A 20,828-nucleotide genomic window follows, 5' to 3' on the forward strand; every position below is an offset into this window, starting at 1 on the left:
TCAACAGGAAGTATCCTGATAGCAATAGGACATGTCTAAAATATGTCCCCAAATCAACAGGAAGTGACTTGATATCAAAAGGACATGTCTCAAAAATGTCCCCAAAACAATAGGAAGTGACCCAATATCAACAGGACATGTCCCTTAAATGTTCCCAAGTGACCTGATATCAATAGGATATGTCCCCAAAATGTCCCCAAATCAATAGGAAGTGTCCTGATAGCAATAGGACATGTCCTCAGATAAACAGGAAGTGACCCGATATCAACAGGACATGTCTCAAAAATGTCCCCAAATCAACAGGAAGTGACCAGATTTCAGTAGGACATGACCTCAAATCAACAGGAAGTGACCTGATATCAATAGGACTTGTCCACCAGATGTCCCCAAATCAACAGGAAGTGTCCTGATAGCAATAGGACATGTCTTCAGATAAACAGGAAGTGACCCGATATCAACAGGACATGTCTCAAAAATGTCCCCAAATCTACAGGAATTGACCAGATTTCAGTAGGACATGCCTTCAAATCAACAGGAAGTGACCTGACATCAATAGGACATGTCCCCAAAATGTCCCCAAATCAATAGGAAGTGTCCTGATAGCAATAGGACATGTCCTCAGATAAACAGGAAGTGACCCGATATCAATAGGACATGTCTCAAAAATGTCCCCAAATCAACAGGAAGTGACCAGATTTCAGTAGGACATGTCCTCAAATCAACAGAAAGTGACCTGATATCAATAGGACATGTCCTCCAAATGTCCCCAAATCAACAGGAAGTGTCCTGATAGCAATAGGACATGTCCTCAGATATACAGGAAGTGACCCGATATGAACAGAACATGTCTCCAAAAATGTCCCCAAATCTGCAGGAAGTGACCAGATTTCAGTAGGACATGTCTTCAAATCAACAGGAAGTGACCTGATATCAACAGGAAATGTCCTCCAAAATGTCACCAAATCAACAGGAAGTGACCTGTATTTAAAAGGACATGTCCCCGAAATGTCCCCAAATCAACAGGAAGTGACCTGATATCAATAGGACATGTCCCCGAAATGTCCCCAAATCTACAGAATATGTCTTGATATCAATAGGACATGTCCCCAAAATGTCCCCAAATCTACAGAATATGTCTTGATATCAATAGGATGTGTCCCCAAATCAACAGGAAGTGACTTGATATCAAAAGGACATGTCTCAAAAATGTCCCCAAAACAATAGGAAGTGACCCAATATCAACAGGACATGTCCCTTAAATGCTCCCAAATCAACAGGAAGTGACCTGACATCAATAGGACATGTCCCCAAAATGTCCCCAAATCAATAGGAAGTGTCCTGATAGCAATAGGACATGTCCTCAGATAAACAGGAAGTGACCCGATATCAACAGGACACGTCTCAAAAATGTCCCCAAATCAACAGGAAGTGACCAGATTTCAGAAGGACATGTCCTCAAATCAACAGGAAGTGACCTGATATCAATAGGACATGTCCTCCAAATGTCCCCAAATCAACAGGAAGTTACCTGATATCATTAGGAAATGTCCCCCAAATGTCCCCAAATCAACAGGAAATGACCTGATATCAATAGGACATGTCCCCGAAATGTCCCTAAATCTACAGAATATGTCTTGATATCAATAGGATATGTCCCCAAATCAACAGGAAGTGACCTGATATCAAAAGGACATGTCTAAAAAATATCCCCAAATCAATAGGAAGTATCCTGATAGCAATCGGACATGTCCTCAGATAAACAGGAAGTTACCCGATATCAACAGGACATGTCTCAAAAATGTGCCCAAATCAACAGGAAGTGACCAGATTTCAGTAGGACATGTCCTCAAATCAACAGGAAGTGACCTGATATCAATAGGATATGTCCCCAAAATGTCCCCAAATCAACAGGAAGTGACTTGATGTTAATAGGACATGTCCCCAAAATGTCCCCAAATCAACAGGACGTGACCTGATATCAACAGGGCATGTCTCCAAAATGTCACCAAATCAACAGGAAGTGACCTGTTATTAATCGGACGTTTCACCCAAATGTCCTCAAATCAACAGGAAGTGTCCACTTAATGTCCCCAAATCAACCTGGGTGGGTCTAAGATCTGTGTCTCCCCACAGCAAAGCCCCGCGGTAATTTCTACTTACAGTGGTATGAAAAAGTATCTGAACCTTTTGGAATTTCTCACATTTTTGCATAAAATCACCATCAAATGTGATCTAATCTTTGTCAAAATCACACAGATAAAAAAACTGTGTCTGCTTTAACTAAAACCACCCGAACATATTAAATGTGATGGTTCTTTTACGTAGTTTTTCCTCCTTCTGTCATTGTTTGCATACTATCCTCATTAAAATATGAAAACCTATAGGTGTGTTGGTGGTTTTAGTTAAAGCAGTTTTTACATCTGTGTGATTTTGACAAAAATCACATTTGATGGTGAATTTATGCAGAAATGTGAGAAATTCCAAAAGGTTCAGATACTTACCATACCACCGTATTACTAATATTTATAAATTGTCTGGTCAAGTGTAAAATACTTAACCTTGTCTGGCATCCATTTTGTATACAGTACTGCAACTTTGTATTGTTCTTTTATTGTTTGATTTGAACTCTAAAAAGTCGCATCGCTGCCATCTACTAGCAGTTGCGGCTTATTAACATTGACAATATTCCAAAATAATCGGAAAAGACTTGATTTTTTGGGCATCCAATGATATTAAAGCACACACGTCAGCCAATCACAGAGCTCCCATAGATTCCCATCCTGAGTAGAACAGTAAGGTGTTACTAAGCACCCATTTGACAAGATTTGAAGCGTCAATAAATTTTCCTTCCCTGTTTTCTCCCTCTCCTTGTCATCGCGGCGAGCTTATCTACGGCCGCACGCTCCATTTGCTTGATACGATGACAGAAGAGACGTAAAAACTTGACGCGCTGGCGAATGAAGCTTTCATCTGGCCGCTGCATTATTAAACGGCGTCAAGCGCGAGTCCGCTTTGGGCCAATCACAGATGTTTCTTCCTTCTTTTCTCCTTCCGTTAGGCCAACCTGAAGAAGTTCATGGAGTATGTGCAGCAGAGGAGCGTTGAAAAGCTCTCCCGCTTTCTGGAAAAAGGCTTGGACCCCAATTTTCACGATCCTGACACTGGAGGTGAGTGAGTGAGTGTCTTTCGGTGCCATTGATGTTTGAGCACGTGGCGTCCAATCCGAATGAGTTTATCACGAGTAGACGTCCAATCCGTTTGAAGCGGGAGGGATGGCAGCGAATGAACGGAAGCCACTGAGTCAATAGCACATGATTTGGCACTGATATTGTAAGCTATAGTTGAGAAATAAGTGAGTTATGACTTCATTTTCATGGCAAAGCAGTGACTTTAATGGGAATGTCGCCCCTACCAACATGGCCGCCCTGAGGCCATGTTGGTAAGGGCGACGAAAGGTCTTTTTAAACTTCTGCCGTCAGTTGGCACCCTCCAACTTCAAACGGATTGGACGTCTATTTTCATGCCAAAGCAGTGACTTTAATGGGAATGTCGCCCCTACCAACATGGCCGCCCTGAGGCCATGTTGGTAAGGGCAACGAAAGGTCTTTTTATACTTCTGCCGTCAGTTGGCACCCTCCCACTTTGAACGGATTGGACGTCTATGGCGGTCAGTGGGAGCCAATCCCAGGCAGCGACTTCATTTTGGGGCGTTTCGGGTCATTTCCTGTTGATTTTTGGTCACTTCCTGTCGATTTAGGGGCATTTACAGGTCACTTCCTGTTGATTTTGGGTTACTTCCTGTTGATTTTGGGGCGTTTAGGAGTCACTTCCTGTTGATCTTGGGGCATTTCAGGTCACTTCCTGTTGATTTTCGGTCACTTCCTGTTGTTTTGAGGGCATTTAAGGGCACTTCCTGTTGATTTTGGGGTATTTAAGAGGTCACTTCCTGTTAATGTTCGGTCACTTCCTGTCGATTTCGGGGCATTTAAGAGTCACTTCCTGTTGATTTTGGGGTATTTAGGGGACAGTTCCTGTTGTTTGTGGGGCATTTATAGGTCACTTCCAGTTGATTTTGGGGCATTTAGGAGTCATTTCCTGTTGATTTTGGGGCATTTAGGGGACACTTCCTGTTGTTTGTGGGGCATTTATAGGTCACTTCCAGTTGATTTTGGGGCATTTGGGAGTCACTTCTTGTTTATTTGGCGTCACCTCTGGTTGATTTTGGGGCATTTAGGGTCACTTCCTGTTCAGTGGTCACTTCCTATTGATTTCGGGGCATTTGGGGGACACTTCCTGTCGATTTTGGGGCATTTACAGGTCACTTCCTGTTGATTTTGGGGCGTTTAGGAGTCACTTCCTGTTGATCTTGGGGCATTTCAGGTCGCTTCCTGTTGATATTCGGTCACTTCCTGTTGTTTTGAGGGCATTTAAGGGGCACTTCCTGTTGATTTTGGGGCAATTTAGGGGTCACTTCCTGTTGATTTTGGGGCATTTCGGTAAGTTCCTGTTAAAGTTCGGTCACTTCCTGTCGATTTCGGGGCATTTGAGAGTCACTTCCTGTTGATTTTGGGGCATTTAGGGGTCACTTCCTGTTCAGTGGTCACTCCCTATTGATTTCGGGGCATTTGGGGGACACTTCCTGTTGATTTTGGAGCATTTAAGACTCACTTCCTGTTGATTTCGGGTTACTGTACAGAAAGTGATTGAGCCTGACTCAACTAGATGAGTTTGGCGGCAGCCAGTGCCATGCAGTTAGTTCATTTAGGTCACTTCCTGTTGATTTTCAGTCACGTCCTGTTGAATTTGGGTTAGTGAACAGGAAGTGACTCAACCTGACTCTACTATACGGATTGGACATCTATGGCCATCAGCGGCAGCCAATGTCAGGCAATGTGGTCATTTTTGGGCAATTTCCTGTTGATTTTTGGTCACTTCCTGTTGATTTTGGGACATTTATACATCACTTCCTGTTGATTTTGGGATTTTTAATGTTATGAATGTTCATTCGCTGCCACCAACCCTTTTTAAAACGGATTGGATGGACGTCTACTAGTGATAACTCATTCCCATTCATAGCAGAAGGATGATTGGGCGCCACATGATTGCACATCTGTCAACGTTAATGACACCGAAGCAGTTGACATGGCTTGTCGTGATGCGCTTTGACCACTAGGGGGTTCAATACTCACATCATTTGCATAGCTGCTTGTTGCTATCTAAGGGAGCAATAAAGTGACTTTTTTTTTTTTTTTTTTTTTAATTGTAGAATGCCCTTTGACACTAGCAGTCCAGCTGGAGGGATGCGCGGAAGTCATCAAGGTGCTGAAGAGCGGCGGCGCTCATCTGGACTTCCGGACAAAAGATGGTATCACCTCCTTGCACAAGGCAGTGCGCAGCAAGAATCACACAGCGCTCATTGTGAGTTACTTTTTTTTGGCATAATTTGAAAACAGGCGCTATGTGTTAAAAGGGAATATAATTAGTTGCACACACATACGTATAAATATATATACATATATATATACACAGTGGGGTAAATAAGTATTTAGTCAACCACTAATTGTGCAAGTTCTCCCACTTGAAAATATTAGAGGCCTGTAATTGTCAACATGGGTAAACTTCAACCATGAGAGACAGAATGTGGAAATAAAAAAAACTGAAAATCACATTGTTTGATTTTTAAAGAATTTATTTCCAAATTAGAGTGGAAAATAAGTATTTGGTCACCTACAAACAAGCAAGATTTCTGGCTGTCAAAGAGGTCTAACTTCTTCTAACGAGGTCTAACAAGGCTCCACTCTTTACCTCTGTATTAAAGGCACCTGTTTTAACTCATTATCGGTATAAAAGACACCTGTCCACAATCTCAGTCAGTCACACTCCAATATGGCCAAGACCAAAGAGCTGTCGAAGGACACCAGAGACAAAATTGTAGACCTGCACCAGGCTGGGAAGACTGAATCTGCAATAGGTAAAACGCTTGGTGTAAATAAATCAACTGTGGGAGCAATTATTAGAAAATGGAAGACATACAAGACCACTGATAATCTCTATCGATCTGGGGCTCCATGCAAGATCTCACCCCGTGGCGTCAAAATGATAACAAGAACAGTTAGCAAAAAATCCCAGAACTACACAGGGGGACCTAGTGAATGACCTACAGAGAGCTGGAACCACAGTAACAAAGGCTACTATCAGTAGCACAATGCGCCACCAGAGACTCAAATCCTGCACTGCCAGACGTGTCCCCCTGCTGAAGCCGGTTCACGTCCAGGCCCGTCTGCGGTTCACTAGAGAGCATTTGGTTGATCCAGAAGAGGAGTGGGAGAATGTGTTATGGTCAGATGAAACCAAAATAGAACTTTTTGGTAGAAACACAGGTTCTCGTGTTTGAAGGTGAAAGAATACTGATTTGCATCTGAAGAACAACATACCCACTGTGAAGAACTGGGGTGGAAACATCATGCTTTGGGGCTGTTTTCCTGCAAAGGGACCAGGACGACTGATCTGTGTAAAGGAAAGAATGAATGGGGCCATGTATCGAGAGATTTTGAGGGAAAATCATTGAAGATGAGACGTGGCTGGGTCTTTCAGCATGACAATGATCCCAAACACACAGCCAGGGCGACAAAGGAGTGGCTTCGTAGGAAGCATTTCAAGGTCCTGGAGTGGCCTAGCCAGTCTCCGGATCTCAACCCCATATAAAATCCGTGGCGGGAGTTGAAAGTCCGTGTTGCCCAACGACAGCCCCAAAACATCGCTGCTCTAGAGGAGATCTGCATGGACGAATGGGCTAAAATACCAGCAACAGTGTGTGAAAAGCTTGTGAAGAGTTACAGAAAACGGTTGGCTTGTGTTGAGGTAATTATCGAGGTTTGATTGATTAAATTTTTGCTTGATTGATTGATTGAATATTTGCTTGTGCTCATATGTACCATAAATAATACATATTGCCATAGTTTTCTTATTGATATAACCAGGAAATGATATTGCTTGCTATTCTAGGTTGTAGTATAATGCTTAAGTGTTACAAAGAGTAAAAGAGGGTCGGGATGACAACGTCCTTGCTTCATGGCCGCATCATTGCGTAACTAGACCTTCCGAGACATCTTCAGCACCTGGCGTCTGGACTTTAGTCTAGACCTTCGAGGACAATTTTCCATCCGAGGACATCTTCCATAGCCGCAGCGTTGCATAACTGAAGTTTCTGGGTCATTTTGACCATTGTTTACATGAGCCTTTGCTTACACACATGTACTCACTTAGTTCCACCTACATGCACACACATATCCAATCAAAAACACATGGGTGTCTCCAGCTTGCTTCCCCCTCCCTCAAGGCGGCACCCATTTTGTATTAGGACAAACCCCTAAATAAAAATACCAAGGAGGATTTTTCTTTAGATCAATTTTGGTGACTAGACAGCGAAATCTAGCATTCCTCTGGCTAGTCACTCTTTTGCTCTCCTTGGCCAAGAAAACTGAGTGTCTTCTCTCCTTATTTCTGGGTAATTTTACAAATGTCTACCTAAGGGTCTATTTTTGATATTTTTTAACTTGGTAGCCTCCGTTATTGCCAACAAAGGGTACATGACAAAGTATTGAGATGAACTTTTGGTCTTGACCAAATACTTTTGTTCCACTATGATTTGCAAATAAATTCTTCAAAAATCAAACAATGTGATTTTCTGGGTTTTTTCCACATTCTGTCTCTCATGGTTGAGGTTTACCCATGTTGACAATTACAGGCCTCTCTAATCTTTTTCAAGTAGGAGAATGAGAGGTTGACTAAATACTTACAGTGCCTTGCAAAAGTATTCGGCCCCCTTGAATCTTGCAACCTTTCGCCACATTTCAGGCTTCAAACATAAAGATATGAAATTTAATTTTTTTGTCAAGAATCAACAACAAGTGGGACACAATCGTGAAGTGGAACAACATTTATTGGATAATTTCAACTTTTTTAACAAATAAAAAACTGAAAAGTGGGGCGTGCAATATTATTCGGCCCCTTTACTTTCAGTGCAGCAAACTCACTCCAGAAGTTCAGTGAGGATCTCTGAATGATCCAATGTTGTCCTAAATGACCGATGATGATAAATAGAATCCACCTGTGTGTAATCAAGTCTCCGTATAAATTCACCTGCTCTGTGATAGTCTCAGGGTTCTGTTTAAAGTGCAGAGAGCATTATGAAAACCAAGGAACACACCAGGCAGGTCCGAGATACTGTTGTGGAGAAGTTTAAAGCCGGATTTGGATTTCCCAAGCTTTAAACATCTCAAGGAGCACTGTGCAAGCCATCATATTGAAATGGAAGGAGCATCAGACCACTGCAAATCTACCAAGACCCGGCCGTCCTTCCAAACTTTCTTCTCAAACAAGGAGAAAACTGATCAGAGATGCAGCCAAGAGGCCCATGATCACTCTGGATGAACTGCAGAGATCTACAGTTGAGGTGGGAGAGTCTGTCCATAGGACAACAATCAGTCGTACACTGCACAAATCTGGCCTTTATGGAAGAGTGGCAAGAAGAAAGCCATTTCTCAAAGATATCCATAAAAAGTCTGGTTTAAAGTTTGCCACAAGCCACCTGGGAGACACAAAAAACATGTGGAAGAAGGTGCTCTGGTCAGATGAAACCAAAATTGAACTTTTTGGCCACAATGCAAAACGATATGTTTGGTGTAAAAGCAACACAGCTCATCACCCTTAACACACCATCCCCACTGTCAAACATGGTGGTGGCAGCATCATGGTTTGGGCCTGCTTTTCTTCAGCAGGGACAGGGAAGATGGTTAAAATTGACGGGAAGATGGATGCTGCCAAATACAGGAACATTCTGGAAGAAAACCTGTTGGTATCTGCACAAGACCTGAGACTGGGACGGAGATTTATCTTCCAACAGGACAATGATCCAAAACATAAAGCCAAATCTACAATGGAATGGTTCAAAAATAAACGTATCCAGGTGTTAGAATGGCCAAGTCAAAGTCCAGACCTGAATCCAATGGAGAATCTGTGGAAAGAGCTGAAGACTGCTGTTCACAAACACTCTCCATCCAACCTCACTGAGCTCGAGCTGTTTTGCAAGGAAGAATGTCAGTTTCTCGATGTGCAAAACTGATAGAAACATACCCCAATCGACTTGCAGCTGTAATTGGAGCAAAAGGTGGCGCTACAAAGTATTAACGCAAGGGGGCCGAATAATATTGCACGCCCCACTTTTCAGTTTTTTATTTGTTAAAAAAGTTTAAATTATCCAAGAAATTTTGTTCCACTTCACGATTGTGTCCCACTTGTTGTTGATTCTTGACAAAAAAATTAAAATTTTATATCTTTATGTTTGAAGCCTGAAATGTGGCGAAAGGTTGCAAGGTTCAAGGGGGCCGAATACTTTTGCAAGGCACTGTATTTGCCCCATTGTATTTACCATTTTCCTTTTTTTTCAAGAAAAAAATGAAAAAATCTATTTTTTAAATTGTGTTTCCTAATATAGCCGGCCTTGAACTCTAACTGTAAACTTTTCATTCATTTCTTCACAACAATGTTCAATTTGTCTCGCCGTCGACCAGTTTCCTCGGCGGGAGTGCGCTCGAGCAATTTTACGCGTGTCATCCCCGAACGCTTTGACATTTACCGACTGCTCTCGTACAGTCTGTCTACTCTGACTCGGATCGTTTACGTGACTCACGTCATTGATTTCCACAACTTTTTTCCTTCTTCAATACCCCGTTTACTCGCTTCTTTTGAGGCAAACATGAACACGCTTTTGTCCCCGCGGCTTCCATTGTGTCGTTTTAATGGATGACAACATTGAAAGGGAGATTGAATTTATCGGGTGTGCGTTTTTTGACTTTTTTTTTTTTTTTTTTGCTTACAGACGCTGTTAGACTTGGGCGCATCGCCCGACTACAAGGACAGCCGGGGGTTGACTCCCCTCTACCACAGCTCTATGGTGGGGGGTGACCCTTACTGCTGCGAGTTGCTGCTGCACGACCACGCGCAGGTCGGGTGCGTGGACGAGAACGGCTGGCAGGAGATACACCAGGTGGCGTACGCGCTAATATGCTAACCAATTCTACCGTTTGCTGAATTTCTAGTGGAAAACTAATAGTGGGAACCATTGGCGGTGAAGAAAAAGAGTCGATTATTCCTTGTTACAGGTTGTTTTATTCTTATGACAAACAGGACATGATGACACAGAATTCAGGAATAAAAAAGAACAAAGAAATTACACTAAAAGACATGACGATCTGGTACCGGGACACAGAGTGTGTGTGTTCCGCCTCTCAGCTCCTACCATTTTTCTTACTTCTAATTTGGGAGAAGGGTTAACTTCCTCTCTAGAATTGCTTGGAATGTGCAACCCCCAGCCCTGACCAGATTACATACACTGGTAAGAGGACAAAGGGCGTGAGTGAATATGGAAGAAAAGCAAAGTGGCATCTTTTACGTATGATTATTGTGAATAAATGGAAATATATTTCTACAGCGGCAATGTAGGTCCATGCCATTGACACCAATATAAGTCCATACCATTGGCGACCATATACGGCCATGGCATTGACGGACATATAAACAATGCCATTGATGGCAGTTCATCTCCATGCCGTTGACAGCAGGCCTGAACGATATTGGAAAAAACTATTGCTGTGATTTTTCGGGGGTTTGCGATATATTGCGATATTATATTGCGATATTAAAAAAATAAATAAATAAATTTTTACTAGATGACTTGAATAGCTGTTTGGAAAGACTTTGGATGACTCATCATGACCACAGTGTACAGCAGTATTCCATCGTTTTTCGCGGTTAATAGGGACCAGAACCCGCCACGATAAGTGAAAAACCGTGAAGAACCCCCCCCCCCCCCCCCCCCGGCCCCCCACAATTAAAAAAAAAATTTTTTTTTGGGTGTGTGTGTGTGTGTGTGTGTGTGTGTGTGTGTGTGTGTGCTCAATGTATTTATTCAGATCTAGCACTGGAAAGAGATTAATATAAGACATGTTTTTTCTCACTTTTTTCCCCCAAAGTATGATTTTATCAAATGTATACATACATACATATATATGGGAAAACCCATTGGCAGTGTATCAAATACTTGTTCTCCCCACTGTATGTATGTATGTATGTATATATATATATATATATATATATATATTAATAAATGCTTTTTAAGCACTTCAAATGTAATAATTATGATCAGTTTTAAACATAACTGTCCCACTGAATCAGTTTTAAACAAGAATAAAGTACTGTAGTAGAAAAATGTTTGGCTTTATTAAATGCTTCTGTTTACCTAACATGGCTGTGACTCTTGGAGTGACATGTAGAAATTACAAACTCCTCATAATCACTTCTGGCGTTTATTTTATATGTCTCGAACGTCTCCACATTCTCCCCCTACAGACACACACTCATGCATTCCAGTCCGCGCTTCCTTGCAGAAACTGTTTCACAAGTTAAACGATGATTGACAGATTGCTGCCCGGCTTCTTTGGCCAGATCAAAGCCATCGTTAACTTTAATAAGCAAGTGCCGCAGTGACTGAGAGCTGGGAGAGAGGGTGAGAGAGGCTGTGAGACCGAATAGATTGAAAAAAGAAAAAAAAAAAACTATCGCATGTCCTTGCGATGGGACTATCGCGCATGCGCACATCGTGATGGCGATGTTTAAACGATATATCGTTCAGGCTTAATTGACAGGCATGTATGTCGACTCCATTTATGCCAATGTACTTGGACTCCATTTACAGCCATGTAAGTCATGGCATGTACAACCATGCCATTGACGGCCATGTATGTCCATACAATTAACACCAATTTACGTCCTTGCCATTGACGACCATGTACATCCATACCATTGACGGCCGTGTACGCCCATTTCAAAGCAGCCATGTACACCCATGCCATAGACAGTCACGGATGCCATTAGTGGCAATGTCCATTGACGGCCATGCAGGTCAATGCCATTAACACCAATTTACGTCCTTGCCATAGACAGCCACGTATGACCATGCCATTGCTGGCAAAGTACGTCCATGCCATTGACACCAATAAACATTCATGCCATTGACACGCATATATGTCGATTCTATTGATGCCAATGTACTTGGATTTCTTTGACAACCATTCATGTCCATGCCATTGAGACCAATGTACGCCCATGCCATTGATGGCCATGCGTGTCTATTCTATTGATGCCAATATACTTGGATTCCATTGACGGCCACTTATGACCATGCCGTTATTGGCAATGTACATCCATGCCATTGACAGCCATGTACGTCCATGCCATTGATGGCCATGTACTAGTATGTCGATTCTATTGATGCTAATGTACTTGGATTCCATTGACAGCCATGTACGTCCATGCCATTGAAACCAATATACGTCCATGCCATTGACAGCCATGTATGTTCCTGCAATTGGCAGCCATGTATCTCCATTCCATTGACAGCCATGTACGTCCTTGCCATTGACCGTCATGTACGTCCATGCCATTGACGGCCATGTGCGTCCATGCCATTGACAGCCACGTACGTCCTTGCCATTGAAGGCCATGTGCGTCCTTGCCATTGAAGGCCATGTGCGTCCATGCCATTGACACCAATATACGTCCATGCTATTGCCAGCTATTTATGTCCATGCCATTGACAGCCATGTATGTTCCTGCAATTGGCAGCCATGTATCTCCATGCTATTGACAGCCATGTACGTCCTTGCCATTGACCGCCATATGCGTCCATGCCCTTTGACTGCCATGTACGTCCATGCCATTGACAGCCATGTATGTCCATGCCATTGACAGCCACGTACGTCCTTGCCATTGACGGCCATGTGCGTCCATGCCATTGACACCAATATACGTCCATGCCATTGACAGCTATTTATGTCCATGCCATTGACCGCCATGTGCGTCCATGCCATTGACCGCCATATACGTCCATGCCATTGACGGCCATGTGTGTCCATGCCATAGACAGCCACGTACGTCCTTGCCATTGACGGCCATGTGCGTCCATGCCATTGACACCAATATACGTCCATGCCATTGACAGCTATGTATGCCCATGCAATTGACAGCCATGTATGTTATTGCCATTGACAGTCATGTACGTCCTTGCCATTGACCGCCATGTGCGTCCATGCCCTTTGACTGCCATGTACGTCCATGCCATTGACTGCCATGTACGTCCATGCCATTGACAGCCATGTACGTCCATGCCATTGACAGCCATGTATGTCTATGCAATTGACAGACATGTATGTCCATGTCATTGACAGCCATGCACGTCCATGCCATTGATAACCATGTATGTCCATCCCATTGACAGCCATGTACGTCATTGCCATTGACAGCCATGTATGTCTATGCCATTGGCGGGCATGTATGTCGATTCTATTAATGCCAATGTACTTGGATTCCATTGACAGCCATGTATGTCCATTCCATTGACACCAATGTATGGCTGTGCCATTGACAGCCATGTACGTCCATGCCATTGAAAGCCATGTATGTCGATTCTATTGATGCCAGTGTACTTTGATTCTATTGACACATATGTCCTGTAAGTCGATGCCATTGGCAGCCATGTATGTCAAAATATCAACATGTACAAATATCCCATTCATTTCTAATTGGATGTCATTGACTGCAATGTACGTCCTTCCATTTATTTCTAATGGCCAAAATTTACCCTTCATTTTCAATGGCAGAAAACATGGGTGGTTGTGATTTTTGACCAAAAAACTACCATTACAGCCTATTGACATTCAACTGGCGGCTAAGTAAGTCCATGCCATTGACAGCCATGCATTTCTATGCCATTGACGGCTATGTACGTCCACACCATTGACACCAAATGAACGTCCATGCCATTGACGGCCATGTTGGTCAAAATATCAACAGGAAGTGACCTGATATCAACAGAAAGTGATCCGAAAAGTTAATGTTTTGGCCAAATTATCAATGCCTTTCTTTCTCTCCCAGTTCAAGTTAGATTTGACATCTAATTTTCTCATTCCTGCACTTGCAGTCATGCCGTTACGGTCACGTTCAGCACCTGGAACATCTTCTGTTCTACGGAGCGGACATGAGCGCCCAGAACGCTTCGGGGAACACGGCCCTTCATGTGTGTGCTCTCTACAACCAGGTACTTACTACCCTTATGTTGACCACAGCTCACACCCAGACAACACATTTTATGTATTTACTGTTTTATTTAGTCATTTTGTATCATTGTTTTGAAACATTACAAGTTTAGAACCCACGGGACTTGCAGCGGCTCGATGAGTTTAGCGCTCCCGCGCTCGCTAGCGAACTAAAGCTTGTCCCGATCGTTCCGTGCTCGCTGTAAAATGACATATCGACCCAAAGCGCCAGTCTCCTCGCATGTGGGGCTTTCCGTACGTACGTCAATGTACGAGTGGATTTTACTTTGCCTCAGGGTTTTGTGTACAACTACACTAAGTACATGGCAGTGTGTTTGAAAGAAAAACAAGCATGTTTTTCAATGTTATGTCATTACCATTTTTAATTAAATTAATGTGGTGTTAGCCTAACATGCACAAATTATGAGTTTTTTTTTAAACTCCTAAATTTATCATTTATTTGAGATATTAATCTCGAGTGATGATGTGACTCGAAGCCCCCATTTACCTCAAAATGGAGCTGAGGGGGTGCTAGTTGTTTGTGCTACGTTTGCGCTAGTTGTTGGGACATCTTTTGTTATTGAGAGAGTTGGTAGGCTCCGTCAGCCTCGGTGGAGGTGCTGCGATTGACGCCAAATTAATATATCAATATCTGTAAGACAATAGCGGCCGAGGCAAAAATTGAGATATTAATTTCAAGTGATGACTAGACTCAAAGCAGCTCAATTCCAATGACAGGAAGTGACCCCAAAACGCCCTAAAATCAACAAGAAGTGATCAGATATCAACAGGAAGTAACCTGCCAAAGCAAAGCGACCATCAGTGGACGTTTACTATTTTTGGTTGATATATTGATATTGTTTTAATATTTTTAACAGGCATGAAAATCTCTCACCTTTCGGCGAAATTCGCCGTTTTGAAGTCAAAACGGGCGACCTACGTGAATTGCGTAGATCCGAGGAGAAATTCTTTTTGGGAGGAGGGGGGGGGTCGGGAGGTTTTATTTAATTATTATTATTATCATCATGTGATTAACTTAGTACGTAAACTGAGCACTTAAGAACACAGTCAGCAAATCCTTCTAGATGCTTCGCTGACGAGAACCAATCATCGGCCCAAGCTGCGTTCCACTATTCCAAACGCGCGCACTCCTTACGCGTGTACATGGAGTGCTCGGAGAGCCTTCGGTTGCATTGCAAAGCTAAAAAGCAGGCCTTATCCACATCGGGGCAGACCAGAGCGCAGCATACACACTTGCCTGTATTTGCCAGCAGATTGAATTTGGTGAGTAATGGTTTCAATCGTTTTCACGTTTTGCGATATAAAAAAGTTACTGCCATTCGTTGCAGCTTGCGTTGAACACTGCCAGAGCTAGCCAAATCTTCCATGAAAAAAAACAGCTCCCGTTAAATTGGCGTCAAGCTTGTGTATTTAGCGGTAATATAAACGAACAAACACACTGTTGAGTCAAATTAAGCGGCATTCTCTCGGATGGAGGGGGCGCCTCACATCGCTCCCGTCGTCCGCCGGAGACGCGTTATTTTCGGCTTGGATTTGAGCTGACGGCCGGTGTCGGCACAACAGCGGCCCGACGAGTGGTGGGAATGAGTCCTGCTTCTTAAAGCTTTTCAGAAATACAGGGACCCCTCGTTTTTCGCGGTTAATGGGGACCAGAACCCGCCGCAATAAGTGAAAACCGCGAAGTAGCGCCCCCCCCCCCCCATTTTTTTGTGCGTGTTCAATGCATTTATTCAGATTTTACATTGGAAAAAAGATACATATATATATAAGACATGTTTTTTCACTTTTTTCACCAAAGTATCATTTATAAATGGTTTTCAAGCACTTCAAAATGTAAGAATTATGATAAGTTTGAAACATGCTACTGCCCCACCGAATTATTTTTAAACAAGAATAAAGTAGTTAGAAAATGCTTGGCTTTATTAAAAGCTTAATCGTGAGTCTACTCAAACCCTCTCAGGCTTTGGTAAACGGTGATTGGCACATGTGCAAAGTTTTTCTTTTTCTATATATTTTTTTGTTTGAAGCAACTTATTTGATTGAATAATAAAGACACAAATGTCCTAGCCAAAATGTGGCCCAAACGCAAAACATTACTTAAATGGAAAAATTTGTTTCAATCAAGAAAAATAGTTTTCAAATGCTTTTTTTGTCTCAAATTTATTATTGCAATCAAAAACTTTTTTTTTATTGAAGCTACTTTTTGGGATTAAAAGTATATACTGTATTTTGATTGAAGCAACTTTGTTTTTGATAGAAGTAACTTTGTTTTTTGATTGAATAATAAAAACACAAATCTAACTCCATCGTTATTGAGTGAGAAAGAAATTAAGAAAGCTTTAAAACTAAAAGCCACCGGGGAGTCTGTTTGTTTTTTTAAATATTTATATTTCATTACATAGACATGCGTCGTAGGGAAGGGAGATTGAGGGATAAAAAGAAGGAGTTAGATGAGGCTGCTAAAGGCAGTGGATACCTCATCAGCTGGGTGAATAGCAGACCTGGTAAGAACAAGTTTGCAAGGATAGTCGGGTATTAAATCCAATTATAAACACAATTACAATGTTATTTTTCTATAAGATTTTTATGTCATTACCAGTGTTGTTAATCTTACTGAAAAAAAGTAATTAATTATAGTTACAAATTACTTCTCCCAAAAAGTAATTGCGTTACTAACTCAATTACTTGAATGTAAGAGTAATTAGTTACTTGGCAAAGTAATTGGTGATAATTACTTTTTTTTTTCCCTAAAAAAAAAAAACACAAAAAAAAAAAACCATTGGCCACACTATGTGAAGTTTTTTGTGAAGGTTTTTGGTACAATTGGCCCGAGCCCAATTCTTTACCCTAATTTACCCTTTACCCTGAATCAACTGTTAAAAGTTGTTAAAATTGCTCCCATTATTGCATTTGTTCCCTTCTCTCTACTTTCGACATATGAAAGTTTTAAAACTGTTTCATCATTTAAAGATAGATTCAAGTCAAGATTTTGCCGATTTAGAAGTATTTTAGATAAAAAGTTACTTAGATTCGCTAGGAAGGTTCTCTACAACAGAGCCGTCCTAAAAAGTCTACTGCTTTAAGATGGCGGCTGTCTACTAACGCATTTAGTGCCATGCAGTGTTGTTAATTTTACTTTAAAAAAGTAATTAATTACAGTAACAAATTACTTCTCACAAAAAGTAATTGCTTTAGTAACTCAGTTACCTGAATGTAAGAGTAATTAGTTACTTGGCAAAGTAACTAGTGATTTTTTTTTTTTTTCTCCCAAAAAAAAAAAAAAAACAGGTCACACAATGTGAAGCTTAAAGGGCTTGGGGGACAATTGGCCCAAGCCCAATTCTTTACCCTCCACTTAACTAGACACAAGGGTATTGCGATAACTAGCTAGTGACCTTTGCTATGTGTGGAAGTCATTTAAAGTTGTGAATCAATCGTTAAAGTTGTTAAAATTTCTCCCGTTATTGCATTAGTTCCCTTCTGTCTACTTTAAACATGTGTAAGTTTTAAAATTGTTTCATCATTTAAAGATAGATTTAAGTTAAGATTTTGCCGATTTAGGAGCATTTTAGATTTTAAAAAAATGACTTAGGTTCGCTAGGAAGGATCTCTACATCAGGGCCTTCCTGAGAGGTCTACTGCTTTAAGATGGCGGCTGTTTACAAACGCATGTAGTCCTTAAAACATGTTGGCAATGCAGCAGTGTCTGTCATATGCATCTAGATCTATAACATGATATCTACTGTGTCATGTGGGCGTAGTTTGTCGGCTATGGCTGCAGTCAGGTATTATTGGAGCCATCTAGCATCGCGGTTGCAACGGCGTCTTCCCCACTCCTGCTCTGCTCTCGTCCCCGTGAGTCCGTTTCTCTCAGACTTTTTTTTATTCAACCAACTTAGTAACGCATAGTAACGCACGCCTTTCCCGCCTCAGTAACGGTAACGGCGTTGCCAAGATGAGAAAAGTAATTAATTAGATTACTCATTACTGAAAAAAATAACGCCGTTAGTAACGCCGTTATTAACAACACTGGTCATTACTTTATTAATCATTAGGTGCTAGAGTTGTTAAGTATGGGTAGTAATGAAATAATAGTTTTAAGAAAACTGTGCTGTTGGTGGCTCAGTGACCATCTGATGTGGTTTGTTCTCAGATGAACAAGTTGAGGAAGGAAGTTTTGATGCAGAGGTTGAAGGAAGAAAAGAGGCAGACTGACTGAGTCACAGCCAGAAAGTGTTGATGACAGTTTTGATTTCTATTCACTGTTGCCCCCTCCCAATTAAAGTATGTCACAGTCGCAGCCAATTATTATCTAAAGCTGGTTAAAATTGAAGTTATGTTGTTTTAAGGTGTATTAAGTACTTGTTCATGTGCCCCTTTTGATCTACGAGCACCCGCCCCTCCACCGGTCTCTGCACGGCCCTGCTGAAACACAGTGTGGGTCAACAGAGCTCAATATTTTGTTGGGGTATACAATACAGTGTGCTGGAATATATTTCCTCCACACCCTTCTCACCTTTTTAACCCCTGACCCATTTTCATGCCTGTTTTAAAATTGAACTTTATTTTTTAAAACTGTGTTATTCCATTGTTTTTATTTATATACATATTTGTCATATTTTGGAGCCTGTAGTGCCGTCATTGGCACTGAAACATCATTAGGACTTCAACAGGAAGTGACCTGATATAAACACGAAGTGTCCCTGAAATATCCCCAAATCAACAGAAAGTGTCCTGATATCAACAGGACATGTCCCCGAAATGTCCCCAAATTAACAGCAAGTGACCTGATATCAACAGGTCGTGTCCCCGAAATGTCCTCAATTATACAGGAAGTGTCCCCGAAATGTCCCCAAATCATCAGAAAGTGACCTGATATTAACAGGACATGTCCCCGAAATGTCCCCTAATTAACAGGAAGTCACCTGATATCAACAGGTCGTGTCCCCGAAATGCCCTAAATCAACAGGAACTGACCTGATATCAACAGGACACGTCCCCAAAATTTCCTCAATCATACAGGAAGTGTCCCTGAAATGTCCCCAAACCAACAGAAAGTTAACTGATATCATTATAAAGAGTCCGCAAAATGTCCACAGATTAACAGGAAGTGACCTGACATCAACAGGAAGTGACCCTGAAATGTCCCCAAATAAACAGGATGTGACCTGATATCAACAGGTCATGTCCCCAAAAAGGCCCCAAATCAGCAGGAAGTGACCCGATATCAACAGGAAGTGTCCCTGAAATATCCCGAAATCAACACGATGTGACTAAATATCAACAGGAAGTGACCCCAAAATGTCCCCAAATCAGCAGAAAGTGACCCGATATCAACAGGTAGTGTCCCCGAAATGTCCCCAAATCAACAGGAAGTGACCTGATATCAACAGGACATGTCCCTGAAATGTCCTCAGTGATACAGGAAGTGTCCCTGAAATGTCCCCAAACCAGCAGAAAGTGAACTTATATCATTAGAAAGTGTCCGCAAAATGTCCACAGATCAACAGGAAGTGACCTGACAGCAACAGGAAGTGACCCTGAAATGTTCCCAAATCAACACGATGTGACTAAATATCAACAGGAAGTGACCCTGAAATGTCCCGAAATCAGCAGGAAGTGACCCGATATCAACAGGAATTGTCCCCAAAATATCATCGATTATACAAGTGTCCCTAAAATGTCCCCAACAGAAAGTGAACTGATATCATTAGAAAGTGTCCGCTAAATATCCACAGATCAACAGGAAGTGACCTGACATCAACAGGAAGTGACCCTGAAATGTCCCCAAATCAGCAGGAAGTGACCCGATATCAACAGGAAGTGTCTCTGGCTGAAATGTCCCCAAATTAATAGGAAGTGACCTGATATCAACAGGACATGTCCCCAAAATGTCATCAATTATACAGGTGTCCCTGAAATGTCCCCAAACCAACAGAAAGTGAACTTATATCATTAGAAAGTGTCCGCAAAATGTCCACAGATCAACAGGAAGTGACCTGACAGCAACAGGAAGTGACCCTGAAATATTCCCAAATCAACACGATGTGACTAAATATCAACAGGAAGTGACCCCAAAATGTCCCCAAATCAGCAGAAAGTGACCCGATATCAACACTAATTGTCCCTGAAGTATCCCCCAAAAAACAGGAAGTGACTGGATATCAATAGGTCGTGTCCCCGAAATGTCCCCAAATTAAAAGGAAGTGACCTGATATCAACAGGACATGTCCCCAAAATGTCATCAATTATACAAGTGTCCCTGAAATGTCCCCAAACCAACAGAAAGTGAACTGATATCATTAGAAAGTGTCCACAAAATGTCCACAGATCAACAGGAAGTGACCTGACATCAACAGGAAGTGACCCTGAAATGTCCCCAAATCAAAATGATGTGACTAAATATCAACAGGAAGTGACCCCAAAATGTCCCCAAATCAGCAGGAAGTGACCCGATATCAACTGTAATTGTCCCTTAAATATCCCCAAAACAATAGGAAGTGACCTGATATCAATAGGACATGTCCCCGAAATGTCCTCAAATCAACAGGAAGTGTCCCTGAAATGTCCCCAAAACAATAAGAAGTTACCTGATATAAAAAGGACGTGTACCCAAATGTCCCCAAAACACCGGGAAGTGACCTAATATCAATA

At 41.9% G+C, this 20,828-nt stretch overlaps 1 protein-coding gene across 9 annotated transcripts in view; it reads left to right on the forward strand.

Annotated features, from left to right (window-relative positions):
- shank3a (SH3 and multiple ankyrin repeat domains 3a) overlaps positions 1-20,828 on the forward strand; it is a 333,038-nt gene that overhangs the window by 159,531 nt on the left and 152,679 nt on the right. For all 9 annotated transcript variants that reach the window (XR_009063172.1, XM_057835980.1, XM_057835982.1 and 6 more), the window contains 4 exons: positions 3,059-3,167; positions 5,267-5,418; positions 9,881-10,048; positions 14,039-14,155. Coding sequence is in view for 8 of the 9 variants with exons in the window: in XM_057835980.1 (XP_057691963.1) it covers positions 3,059-3,167; positions 5,267-5,418; positions 9,881-10,048; positions 14,039-14,155 (546 nt within the window). In the remaining variant the exon portion in view is untranslated. The remainder of the gene's footprint in view (positions 1-3,058; positions 3,168-5,266; positions 5,419-9,880; positions 10,049-14,038; positions 14,156-20,828) is intronic.

This window comes from Corythoichthys intestinalis, chromosome 5 (genome assembly GCF_030265065.1).
Source record: "Corythoichthys intestinalis isolate RoL2023-P3 chromosome 5, ASM3026506v1, whole genome shotgun sequence".
In the NCBI taxonomy this organism is placed as follows: Eukaryota; Metazoa; Chordata; class Actinopteri; order Syngnathiformes; family Syngnathidae; genus Corythoichthys; species Corythoichthys intestinalis.